The sequence below is a fragment of the Salmo salar genome, chromosome 14, assembly GCF_965601325.2.
Source record: "Salmo salar chromosome 14, fSalSal1, whole genome shotgun sequence".
Lineage (NCBI taxonomy): Eukaryota > Metazoa > Chordata > Actinopteri > Salmoniformes > Salmonidae > Salmo > Salmo salar.
Window position 1 is genome coordinate 35,537,847 of NC_138304.1, and position 12,227 is coordinate 35,550,073.

Below are 12,227 nucleotides of genomic sequence, written 5' to 3' on the forward strand. Positions count from 1 at the left end.
AGAATTTTCCATTTTCTATTACATTGGTTAGATTGTGAATTATAGGTTATACATGATACTGTATTAGTTTTGTCAATGACAATGATCACTGGCATATCACTCACCCCCGCAGCCCTGGCAATGTGGGGGGCCCACGAACTCTGGGGTCCCCCTGGAGGTTGGGCCCCCTCCCCAGATAGCATAGGATAACGTCATAAGCCATAGCAAAATGTTTAGAATAACTGGAAATTAGCTTTAAAACTGAAAAAAATTATAATCTTAGCCTCATGGCAAAATGTTATCTATGAGATTAGCTATGAAACTTCAAATTTTTCTCTAAACTGTGGTACACCACTGACTGTGAAAAAAGGCTAGCTGATATAAAGTTCACTGTGAGATGCTGTAATTAGTACATGATTTACTGAATACTAATGTGACTCAAACATTTGGTGGATCTGTCATGATAGATGAAATCACATGAGGTCTTAACCCTGTTGTGAGAGCAGATAAAATGATTTGTCATCATTCTGTAGCAAACTGTTGCATGTCACTGATATGATGTTTTGTAAAACATGACTTCATCCCTCTGGGTTTGACAGAATTCCATTATCTTGATCCTAAACAGTTGTGTGTATGTGTAGTAGATCATGAGATTATAATGTTGGTGCATGTGACTGTGTGTGTATGTGTGTTTGTGTGTGTGTGTGTGCATGCGTGCGTGCATCCGTGTGTGTGTAGTCTTTATGGATATTGACCGCAGTGTTTCTTTCCTACCTGGCATTAGATATTGGAGGTACAATGAAGACATGAGAAACATGGACCCTGGTTACCCCAAACCCATCACAGTGTGGAAGGGCATCCCTGACTCTCCTCAGGGAGCGTTTGTGGACAAGGCCAACGGTAGGCCATCCGTTCCTCACTCTATACCCCTCAAACTCAACTCCAGACCTCAAAGCCAGTTCCATATTGTTTTTTCATTGTTCCTCTCTAATCAGGGTCTAATTTAGACCTGGCACACCAGGTGGGTGAAATTAATTATCTGGTAGAACAGAAAACCAGCAGACTCTGGACCTCTTAGGGTAAGAGCTGAATACCCCTGCTCTATATCATCCTCCATTTCTGCATCACGTCTCTTTATAATGACTTAAATAGGCCTCTTTTCTCTTCATATAGTCTACTTATGCCTTGCTTCTCAGTACAGAAAGTAAAGATTGGGTTATAAAACTAGCAAACCAAAGTTAAGGAGAAACTATTAGTTTGTATGAATGTTTAAACATGTTGAGTTTTTTTCCTCCTCCCGTGAACAGGATTCACCTACTTCTACAAGGGGAAGGAGTACTGGAAGTTCAACAACCAGAGGTTGCGGGTGGAACCGGGCTACCCCCGCTCCATCCTGAGGGACTTCATGGGCTGTGACGGCCTACCAGCTGACCCCGACTGGGACTGGAGCCCTCCGGAGGTGGAGGAGCGCCACTACGACAGCAGCAGTGGTGACGTGGACATCATCATCAAGCTGGACAGCACGGGGGGCACGGAGAAGGCCGTGGCTATCGCCATCCCCTGTATCCTGGCGTTGTGCATGATGGTCCTGCTCTACACCGTGTTCCAGTTCAGGAGGAAGAGCACGCAGAGACACATACTGTACTGCAAGCGCTCCATGCAGGAGTGGGTCTAATCTAAACCAGAGTGGGGACTGGAACTGTAGAGGTGTATGGAACTCCCACTAGGCACTGTAGGGAAGACTTATCAAACTCCTATTGTTCTGTAGTTGTTGAACTAAGCCCTTCTGTGGATGGACAGTATATACAGTACAGTAGAGGAGTCCTCCTAACATGGTCAAAACTGTGCTTTGCCCTCTTTGTGACATGCAAGGTGGAGTGAAGCTAGCCCTCTTCATTCAACACTATGAGGGACTGTGGCTGCCAATTCCAACTGAGAGGCATTTGCTTTGACTCTAGACTATCTTTGGGTACACTCAGTAGTTATTGGAGAAAGAGGAAAGTTGTGTGGGACCTATGTCTATCTCTGTCTCTGCACGCCCCTAACAAGCCCTTACTAACTACAGTACAGTGGACCATTTAGTAATAGGCTACTACTTTTTATTTTCGTGTCCTAGTAAAGTTCAAGTTGCCCAGACTCTGTGCTTTTTGATTGAATTATCTTTAAAAGGTTAGTACTTGTGAGGTGGACTGTCTGATACCCAAACCAAATATGACCTTTGACCTATCTTCCTTTCCCAGAAAGGATTATGACTCTGGATTCTTTGTTGGGATGTTTAATTCTAATCCATGGATCTAACATCATTGTGACATTACATCACACTCACGTTTTCTTTGATCATGTCTTTTCCATATCTGCCTGTGACCATCTATCTGGTCTGGTGTGCTCTGGTCTGGTGTGCTCTGGTCTGGTCTGGTGTGCTCTGGTCTGGTGTGCTCTGGTCTGGTCTGGTGTGCTCTGGTCTGGTCTGGTGTGCTCTGGTCTGGTGTGCTCTGGTCTGGTCTGGTGTGCTCTGGTCTGGTCTGGTGTGCTCTGGTCTGGTCTGGTGTGCTCTGGTCTGGTGTGCTCTGGTCTGGTCTGGTGTGCTCTGGTCTGGTGTGCTCTGGTCTGGTCTGGTGTGCTCTGGTCTGGTCTGGTGTGCTCTGGTCTGGTCTGGTGTGCTCTGGTCTGGTCTGGTGTGCTCTGGTCTGCTCTGCTCTCTGTCAAGTTTCACGTTTTATTTGTCACATGCACAAGTACAGTGAAATGCATAAATTGCAAGCCCTACCCAACAGTGCAGTATTCAATATCAAAATAGTATAACTAATAAAAATACAATAAAAAAATAGTAATAAGAAATAAGAGGAAGCTATATACAGGGTAAGTACCAGTACCAAATTGACAATGTCTGTAGTCTAAGGGAAGCAGCAGCAGTTAAACAATTTAGGAGCACACAAATACATTTAAGAGCACACAAAGACATTTAGGAGCACACAAAGACATTTAGGAGCACAATCAAAAATATTTGAGGTAACAAGACGTTTTGTTTTTAGTAATGGTGCAAGCATGATGGTCATGAATCTGGTCTCAGTGTGTTCTCCGTGGCACTCAGGGCCTGTGGTACAGGGAAGTAATCATTGCAACAATTATCATCAGGGTGATTTGTTTCCAGGCGCACTGGTGCTCCTCAATTAAAATTCCAGGTCGCACAGCCAAATATTTCGGCGCATATGTGAGTAAAATGGTCGCACTGTAGAGCTCTGTTATGTCACGTTCCCCTCGACGTGTGTGAAAGGACTCAGTATGTGAGATTCCCGGTGAATGTGAAAACATATATTAGCATTTTTAGGGATTTGAGTTTGCCACGTTTGTGGTAAAACATTTTTCTTTACTTAAAAAGGATATGGTCTCTTATGAAATCAGGATATTGAACTCTATATCAACAGCTATATCAATAATATATCTTAACCCTTCAAAATCATTATCAAACCATAAGACTAATGTGTCATAACATGTTATAACTATCTTATAACAACCTCAGTTCATTTCTCATTGTTGTTCTCCATGGATCGTTTAAAAGGGTCATAATGAATTGCTATTCATGAACTAAAGTACTGATGGTAATTGTAGTTTTGTATCTGATTTACATGGCAGAGACAATTTCTTTTCTAAACCATGTTAAATGTTCTGCTCCCCAGACCTCTCCTCATTTGCAGGCCATTAAATATTATGTTCACATTGGCAGAGACATTCTAAAGAGATATCTTTACTTTCTTCAAATATGCAGTTTCTCTTGGTTATACATTCTCATATGATTTAAGCTGGAAGAAGAAAGCTTGCCTGCTTTCCATGTTGTTCTACATGTCTTAATGGTAAGTGTGCTTGTGGTGAGGGTCTGAAAGACAGGTCTGAAAGCATGGCAGGGTTGGGGTCAATTCCATGTCAATTCCTGAAGTATGTGAAATTTCAATTCCAATTTTCCTCAATGAGAATTTGGAATTCAGTGTACTTCCTGAATGGACTGAATTAAATTGAAATAGAACCCAACTCTGAAGCAGAGCCAGTCAGGCTAGTTCAGTCAGTACTGTATTTATTGGTGTATTTATTCCTCTGTGCTCATCAGCACCTTAATCTCGTTGCATTGTTCCGAGGGCAAGATAAAGTCTGTCAATAAAATGGATTTTAAAAAGCAGTGCCGTGTTTGGTCATCCTCGTGCTTGTTTTTTTGTTGGTTGTTTTTGGCATTGTACAGTACAGTCACATCATTCTTGTAAATATTATTTTCATTTTAAGTGTTTAAATCTAAGAATTATATTTCTAAGTTATCATACAATAAAATACAGTATTAGTAGTATCAACAAATTATGATTGAATAAAATACAATGTTTGAAAGCAGAGCGCTCAAAAGAGAACATTTGAAAAAGGCAAAACCAAAAGGATGAATATAATGTTTAATAAAAGACTTTGCCATTGAAGCCTGTTTGGTTGCAGAGAGAATTCCATAAGTGTGTACAAAGGATCAGCATCAATGCCAAAACAAGCCAAACACTCATTTTATAGTCAAATAACCTGAGATCTTCTCCACTAAGGACAAAGGGAAATGTTATAAAAATCAGGAGCATTAAATGTTAAAACTGCCTGGCATGGTTGCCAGCTTTGTCTGTCGGTCTGGAAGTTTATAAGTGTTATCTTCACCAGCCTCTTGAGTGCCTCTCTCTCTCTTCTGCTTTGACACATGCTGTTAAGCCATTAGGGATCATTTGGAGTGCCATTAATGGAAGTGGGTAGAGGCCATTACACAGCATTCGATACAAGAAACGTGACTTTTGAGAGCGAGAGAGTAGTGAAAGATGCACTCTGGCTGTGGAGGGAGGTGGAGGGACTGTCATAGTAAGTCTATGGTGACCTTTACCAGACGGCCCTATGGCTTTACCCAAATGCATAATTCTAGGAAAATGTAAACAGACACACACACGTACAGGTGCACATACACACAAACACAAACACAAAAACACAGCACAGACCCATATATGAATACCCATCTGTTTTGTCCTTGACAGTTAATGAGATTGAACAAACCAAAAAACTAAAAGCACACTGTGAAAGCAACGTGATATGTGATGGGATGGTACCCGGAAAACCATATGCTAATGAAGTTAAAGTCAAAGATGGTGAACATAAGGTTTGAGATATGTGTTGTCCAGGGGTGTTACAGTAGTAAAGCAGCAGGCCCTATATCTCTGATTAACAGTGACAGGTAGCAGATGAATCAGGCTCGGGTAATTTGACATGCATCACGGAACAAAGGCAAAGAAGAGGATAATATCATCCTCACAGAACCAATTATTAATGGCTGTACTGCACGGGACACATTGCTAATGTCACAACTGTTTCGTCCCTTGACCGAACACCATATAATATAGTGAATGATAAATAATCCATGGAAATGATCATACCAGGCCCAACAGAGTGCCGACTCCTCAAATGCCGTATCATCCAGTTTGTGAATGATGATGAATGAATGGAGAATATCCATGACCACTTTAGAGAGGTGGATCAGTAAAGTAAACTAGACCATGGTAATAGATTTCATAGCAGTTACACACCGCCTACACACAGTCTTCTGTGATCTGACAATCCCTCCTTTACAGAATGCTCTATCATTGCCATCTAGCGGCCACAATAAATGAATGCCCCACAAGATTTGGTTCAGGACTCCTGCCGGTAAATCACCAATATAAGCTTTGTACGCATTTTTCAAATAAGAAAATAAGAAGAAATGTGACTACTTTAAAATGGAGATGGCATTGCCCGTGCTCTCACAGACGCCATAATGGTTCAGATACAAAGATGAGTCATCTATGGTCGTACCATGGAAAGAGTACCCTTTGAGTAGTGTAATTCTGTCATAAATAACTACTTATTTCACCTAAATGTTATATTCTGTCATAAAGAGCATGTGTCCACTTCATAAAAATAATTTTCCTCAAGAGGTTAAATTAAGTAAAATGCCAATTAAAGTAACAGGGTTGACCATAACAGGGTTGATGATTTCTTAAATCAGCCATAACTCCTTGTGACAGGGGAAATGGAAGCTTGTTGTGTGCAACAGGGAGGGGAGATTGAATGCAAGCTTCACAAAACATTTCAACTTGGTAAAACATTTCTATCCCATCTATCTACATGTATGTAACAGGGTTGACATGTTATGCTTGATGCTCTCAGTTTTCTACCACAAAACATCAGAAAATGGCTAAAAGAATTAGAGCCACCTCACCTGCTCTCACACTATGACTACATTTAAAAGGAATAGTTTCACCATTTAAAATGAGAGTTCAGTTTGCATAACCGGGTTGACCTTAAAATGAATTAAATGACTTTGACAAAGCAACAAAATAACTGGGCTTTACAATGAAAACTTTGGAAAATGTGGGGGGTAAGTGGGTTAAAATCTTCCTAGAAGTCAGAAAAACACGACGTGTGACATGCCAAAATGTGGATTTTCAGAGAAAACTACTAATTTATTTGAATGAAAACTCACTACTATTGGATTTTTTAAAACATGGTTTAGTGTAGTTAGAGCATACCTGTATGTGATGCAACTGTTAACGCTACTACTTACTTATAACCTGACATGAGACAAATGTATGGATTTCATGGATCTGCATTTCAAAAAGTAAATTAATATATGCTAAAATGAAGTGGGCCAAAAAAGACAGGTTCTTGTAATTAGTGTAATTGGGCCATAGATAACCTCTATTGAAAGAGTGGTTTAGTCCAGATTCTCGCTCTGGGAAAAGGGCCCCAATGTCTATATAGAAAGTCTGGATCTTGGTTTAATATCAAATCTAAAGCCCTGTTTATACCTGGTGCTGACATGCACCTTTGTCCTGATTTTTTTCCACATTCTGATTGTACCCACATTTTTAGGTGTATAAAAATGGAGATCGTCAAGCACAGATGGGTGTCTGGATATCAATAGAGTGGAAACAGATCTGGATGGTCAAAACATAAAATCATCATTATACTGGCCTCTAAAATCATTGACAGGTAGCATCAAGGACTTCTGGCATCAGTAGTTGTGTTAAAACAAATTAATTAATATTATATTGAAAGAATATATGTCAAATAATTTGCATACAGGGAGGCACCAGCTAATCTGATTACAATGTGGACACAGTGGACGGATAAGAGACACATTTTAATACAATGTGTGGACGTGACAAACCTTGATCAGATAGTGATTGGATCATGTTGATCAGATCACGAAAACTCAGATGTTAGTGAACATGTTAAGAATAGCACTATTAGCAGCACACAGTGTCCCAGATCACTCCTCAGTAATATCTGGAACTATATAATAGACAGAAAGTCGACCAGATGGGAAATTCAAATGATATACAAATGATAGCCTTTAGTTCTTTGTCGCACCTGGACTACTGTTCAGTCGTGTGGTCAGATGCCTCAAAGAGAAAATTGCAATTGGTTCAGAACAGGGCAGCGTGGCTGGCCCTTAAATGTACATGGAGATCTAACATTAATTATATGCATGTCAATCTCTCATGGCTCAAAGTAGAGGAGAGATTGACTTCATCATTACTTGTTTTTGTAAGAGGTGTTGTGTGCTACTAGCACACAGCTCAGACACCCATGCATACCCCACAAGACACGTCACTAGAGGTCTCTTCACAGTCCCCAAGTTCAGAACAGGCTATGGGAGGCACAGAGCATTACATAGAGCCATGGCTAAATGGAACTCTATTCCACATCAAGTAACTGCTGCAAGCAGTAGAATCAGATTTTTTTAAAATATAAAAATACCCCTTATAGAACAGTGGGGAATGTAAAGAGACACACACAGGTACAGACACAAGCGTACGCAAACAAACGCAAACATACGCACTCTACATACACATATAGTACCAGCCAAAAGTTTGGGGACACCTACTCATTCTAGGGTTTTTCTTTATTTTTACTCTTTTCTACATTATAGAATAATAGTGAAGACATCAAAACTATGAAATAACACATATCGAATCAAGTAGTTACCAAAAAGTGATAAACAAATAAAAATGTATTTTATATTTGAGATTCTTCAAAGTAGCAACCCTCTGCCATGATGACAGCTTTGCATACTCTTGGCGTTCTCTCAACCAGCTTCACCTGGAATGCTTTTCCAACAGTCTTGTAGGAGTTCCAACATATGCTAAGCACTTGTTAGCTGCTTTTCCTTCACTCTGTGGTCCAACTCATCCGAAACCATCTCAAAGCCCTTACACAGCTTGGAGGTGTGTTTTGGGTTATTGATTGTCCTGTTGAAAAAATGATAGTCTCACTAAGCGCGAACCAGATGGGATGGCATATCGCTGCAGAATGCTGTGGTAGCCATGCTGGTTAAGTGTGCCTTTTAAATCTAAATAAATCATTGACAGTGTCACCAGCAAAGCACCCCCACACCATCACACCACCTCCTCCATGCTCCATGCTCCATGCTTTCCACCAGTCTAATGTCATTGCTCGTGTTTCTTGACCCAAGCAAGTCTCTTCTTCTTATTGATGTCCTTTAGTAGTGGTTTCTTTGCAGCAATTCGACCATGAAGGCCTGATTCACATAGTCTCCTCTGAACAGTTGATGTTGAGATGTCTGTTACTTGAACTCGGTGAAGCATTTATTTGGGCTGCAATTTCTGAGGCTGGTAACTCTAATGAACTTATCCTCTGCAGCAGAGGTAACTCTGGGTCTTCCTTTCCTGTGGCGGTCCTCATGAGAGCCAGTTTCATCATAGCGCTTGATGGTTTTTGCGACTGCACTTTCCCGGATTGACTGACCTTCATGTCTTAAGGTAATGACGGACTGTCGTTTCTCTTTATTTATTTGAGCTGTTCTTGCCATAATATGGCCTTGGTCTTTTACCAAATAGGGCTATCTTCTGTATACCACCCCTACCTTGTCACAACACAACTGATTGGCTCAAACACATTAAGAAGGAAAGAAATTCCACAAATGAACTTATAACAAGGCACATCTGTTTAATTTAAATGCATTCCAAGTGACTACCTCATGAAGCTGGTTGAGAGAATGCCAAGAGTGTGCAAAGCTGTCATCAAGGCAAAGGGTGGCTACTTTGGTTACTACATGATTCCGTATGTGTATTTCATAGTTTTGATGTCTTAGTTATTACTCTACAGTGTAGAAAATAGTACAAATAAAGAAAAACCCTCAAATGAGTAGGTGTCCAAACTTTTGACTTGTACTCGACATTGTGATATTGTGGTATTATACATTTTGTATTGTAGATATGTGGTGGTGTGACAGTGTTATATGATGTACTGTTTTATATTTTGTTTTATGTGTTATATAAGTGTCTTAATGCGTTAGGACCCCAGGAAGAGTAGCTTATGCCGTGGCAGGAACTAATGGGGATCTTTAATAAACACAAATACTTAACAGGATGACCACCTGTTCTAGTGGACCTAAAGTTGTTTTCAGTGGACCTATAATACATTTAAACACATAAATATGTTAAGAGATGTATTTTTTGATTTGCAATGGTAATGTTTATCCACTGATCAGCGACTGCAGCACTATTCATTGACCAGAGCATGTCTATTGATTAGCATGATGGTCCTGGGAAAAATATGCTTAAACCTCTTAGATGGGTCATGGGACTGGTCCCCGATCACGTGGGGATGGTCCCCGATCACGTGGGGATGGTCCCCGATCACGTGGGGATGGTCCCCGATCACGTGGGGATGGTAGTTAACTAGTTAAATAAAGGTTCAATTAAAATAAACTAACAGCTGATGTACTAATCTGGGAAAAGGATATGGAGAAGAGGGGGGGAGCGATGGATGGGTAATCATAGTGATATTCACATTTAGATGTTTTTTTTACTCATTTTATACATTTTTCTCTCCTGTCTGTGATCATCCTTGCAGTCTATTCATTGACTTTTGGATCATTAAATAGTCAGTTTGCATGCAGCTCTCCCTTTCCACCCTCAGAGGGCCCTAGAATCTAATAGTTAACCCAGAGGGCGTTCAGCAGGACGTTTTGTTACATATGTACAACAAACATGCCTCTGACATGTAGAATAAAGAATAACGCCGGCTTTAGTCATGAGTTTCTATCTGCTACATTCCAAAATGTTTTCGTACTGAAAATGGCCCAGTATCCTCACTTCTAGCATGACAGGAGCTTTTTAAACGTAATAAACAATAGTATGTAGTAAATTAATTTACTCATCTATAAATGCAGGATACCATCTAAATGCTAAAGTTTTGATGTCTTTTATACATATTTTTGTACCTCTTTTTGTCTGAAAACCAAGAACTCATGGGTTGCAACACCAGCCTACCCCAACTCGCAATAATTAAAAAATGGCAATGAACAATGACTAGTATCAAAGCACAACAAAACTATGAATCAAATCACCTCCAAACCTCGACTCTCTGTCCCACTGAGATTCATCCTAAATAAATGGGTTGTCTCTACAGAGGTCTCTGTGGATATCAGGCCTTGCTTTAGTCATCTCTCTTTGTCATAATCCCCCATGCCTCTGTATGAGTGTGTGTGTGTGTGTAGCAGAGCAGAGTTAGGGTGACTGATGACAGTGACAGGACAGAGCTTCACTAACGAGGGGCCCTGGAGCGAGGAGCACGTTGGGTCATGTGCAAAGCCGCTGTAACACTGTGCATAGGGCAGGGGACCTCTAGTTTTCAGTCATCTTTAGGGCGTTGAATTTTTTCTGATCATGCGAGTCTGAGCTGAAAAACCTCAGAGGCCCAGTTATAGACAATAACCAGGGTAAAACTTTTATTTTTATTGTACATCAGGAAAATGACTCATCATAGCCTCTCTCTCTCTCTCTCTCTCTCGCTGTCCCATCTGCCACGTGACACTGTTGATAGGTCATGATCTTGCATAGCTTACAGATGGAGAACAGCCGTAGTCGGTCATTTGGTCAACCATTGGCATTTCTCAAAAACCAAACGCTGGAGAAGATAACTGTAACAGATATGGCAAAAGCGTGTTCAGAGAGAGCACAGAAGTTGGCCCTAACTCCAATTGTTCCCTATGTCAGACTCTCTGCAATGATCTCACATGCTGTATGAGTGCACATCCACTCGGCTGGTCACTGAGTGACAGTTGGAGAATGATAAACTGTGGTTACCTAATCCATCTGTCTTTCAAGCTGTTCAAGAAATGGGCTATGTAAAAAATAAAAGGGGGGATAGAGAGAGGAAATGTTGGCAGTCTGAGAAAAATAGAGACCAACCAGGAGTGTGAAAACATGCTCAATTTGCAATCAAACCTTTAGAGATAGATACGGGCGTTTCTTTCTCTAATCCCATACATACAGCTGTTAAAGGCAAGGAGGTCAATTAGATTCCTGGCACAATTTGCAGTGAGTTAATAACTTATCTATTGCTCCTCCTGAGGGTTTAATGAACATAATGGAGAAGAACTCTTGTCACATATGATCAAATCGAAGTAGCCTACTCTCAGGATGGGGTCGTGGTGGACTCTGGAAAGAGAAGCGTGCTAAGCAACTCAATTTATGACTGGGAACAGATCTTTTCTGAGGCTCATATCAAGATTACGCCTTTAAAAAAAAGAAAAATATTTGTTGGTATTAATACTCGGTTCTTTACACCCATGGTACAATAGGCTATTATTGTCGGGTGCATTGTTATGTTAATGACTTCATAAGTAATGTCATTATGGTGATAAATTGCATCAAATGATATGCTTATAATATATTCTGGTAGTAACCTATTATACTTTATCAGTTGTATTCTCGCTATAGTACAGTGCATTCGGAAAGTATTCATTCTCCTTCACTTTTTCCAGATTTTGTTATGTTACAGCCTTATTCTAAAATTGATTAAATCGTTTTTCCCCCCTCATCAATCTACACAATACCCCATAATGACAAAGCAAAAACAGTATTTGTTTTTGCTTATTTAGAAAAATGTAAAAACTGAAATATCACATTTGCATAAGTATTCAGACCCTTTACTCAGTACCTTGTTGAAGCACCTTTGGCAGTGATTACAGTGTCAAATCTTACTGGGTATCACTCTATAAGCTTGGCGCACCTGTATTTGGGGAGTTTCTCCCATTCCTTTCTGCAGATCCTCTCAAGCTCTGTCAGGTTGGATGGGGAGCTTTCCTGCACAGCTATTTTCAGGTCTCTCCAGAGATGTTCGATCTGGTTCAAGTCCGGGCTCTGGCGGGCCACTCAAGGAAATTCAGAGACTTGTCC

The 12,227-nt window shown here is 40.5% G+C and overlaps 1 protein-coding gene across 2 annotated transcripts in view; it reads left to right on the plus strand.

The window, feature by feature from the left end:
- mmp16b (matrix metallopeptidase 16b (membrane-inserted)) overlaps window positions 1-4,150 on the plus strand; it is a 36,934-nt gene extending 32,784 nt beyond the window's left edge. For both annotated transcript variants that reach the window (XM_082960931.1, XM_014140534.3), the window contains exons 10-11: window positions 764-879; window positions 1,287-4,150. In XM_082960931.1, coding sequence (XP_082817057.1) covers window positions 764-879; window positions 1,287-1,654 — 484 coding nt within the window. In that variant the 3' untranslated portion in view covers window positions 1,655-4,150. The remainder of the gene's footprint in view (window positions 1-763; window positions 880-1,286) is intronic.
- The last annotated feature ends 8,077 nt before the right edge of the window (window positions 4,151-12,227 follow it).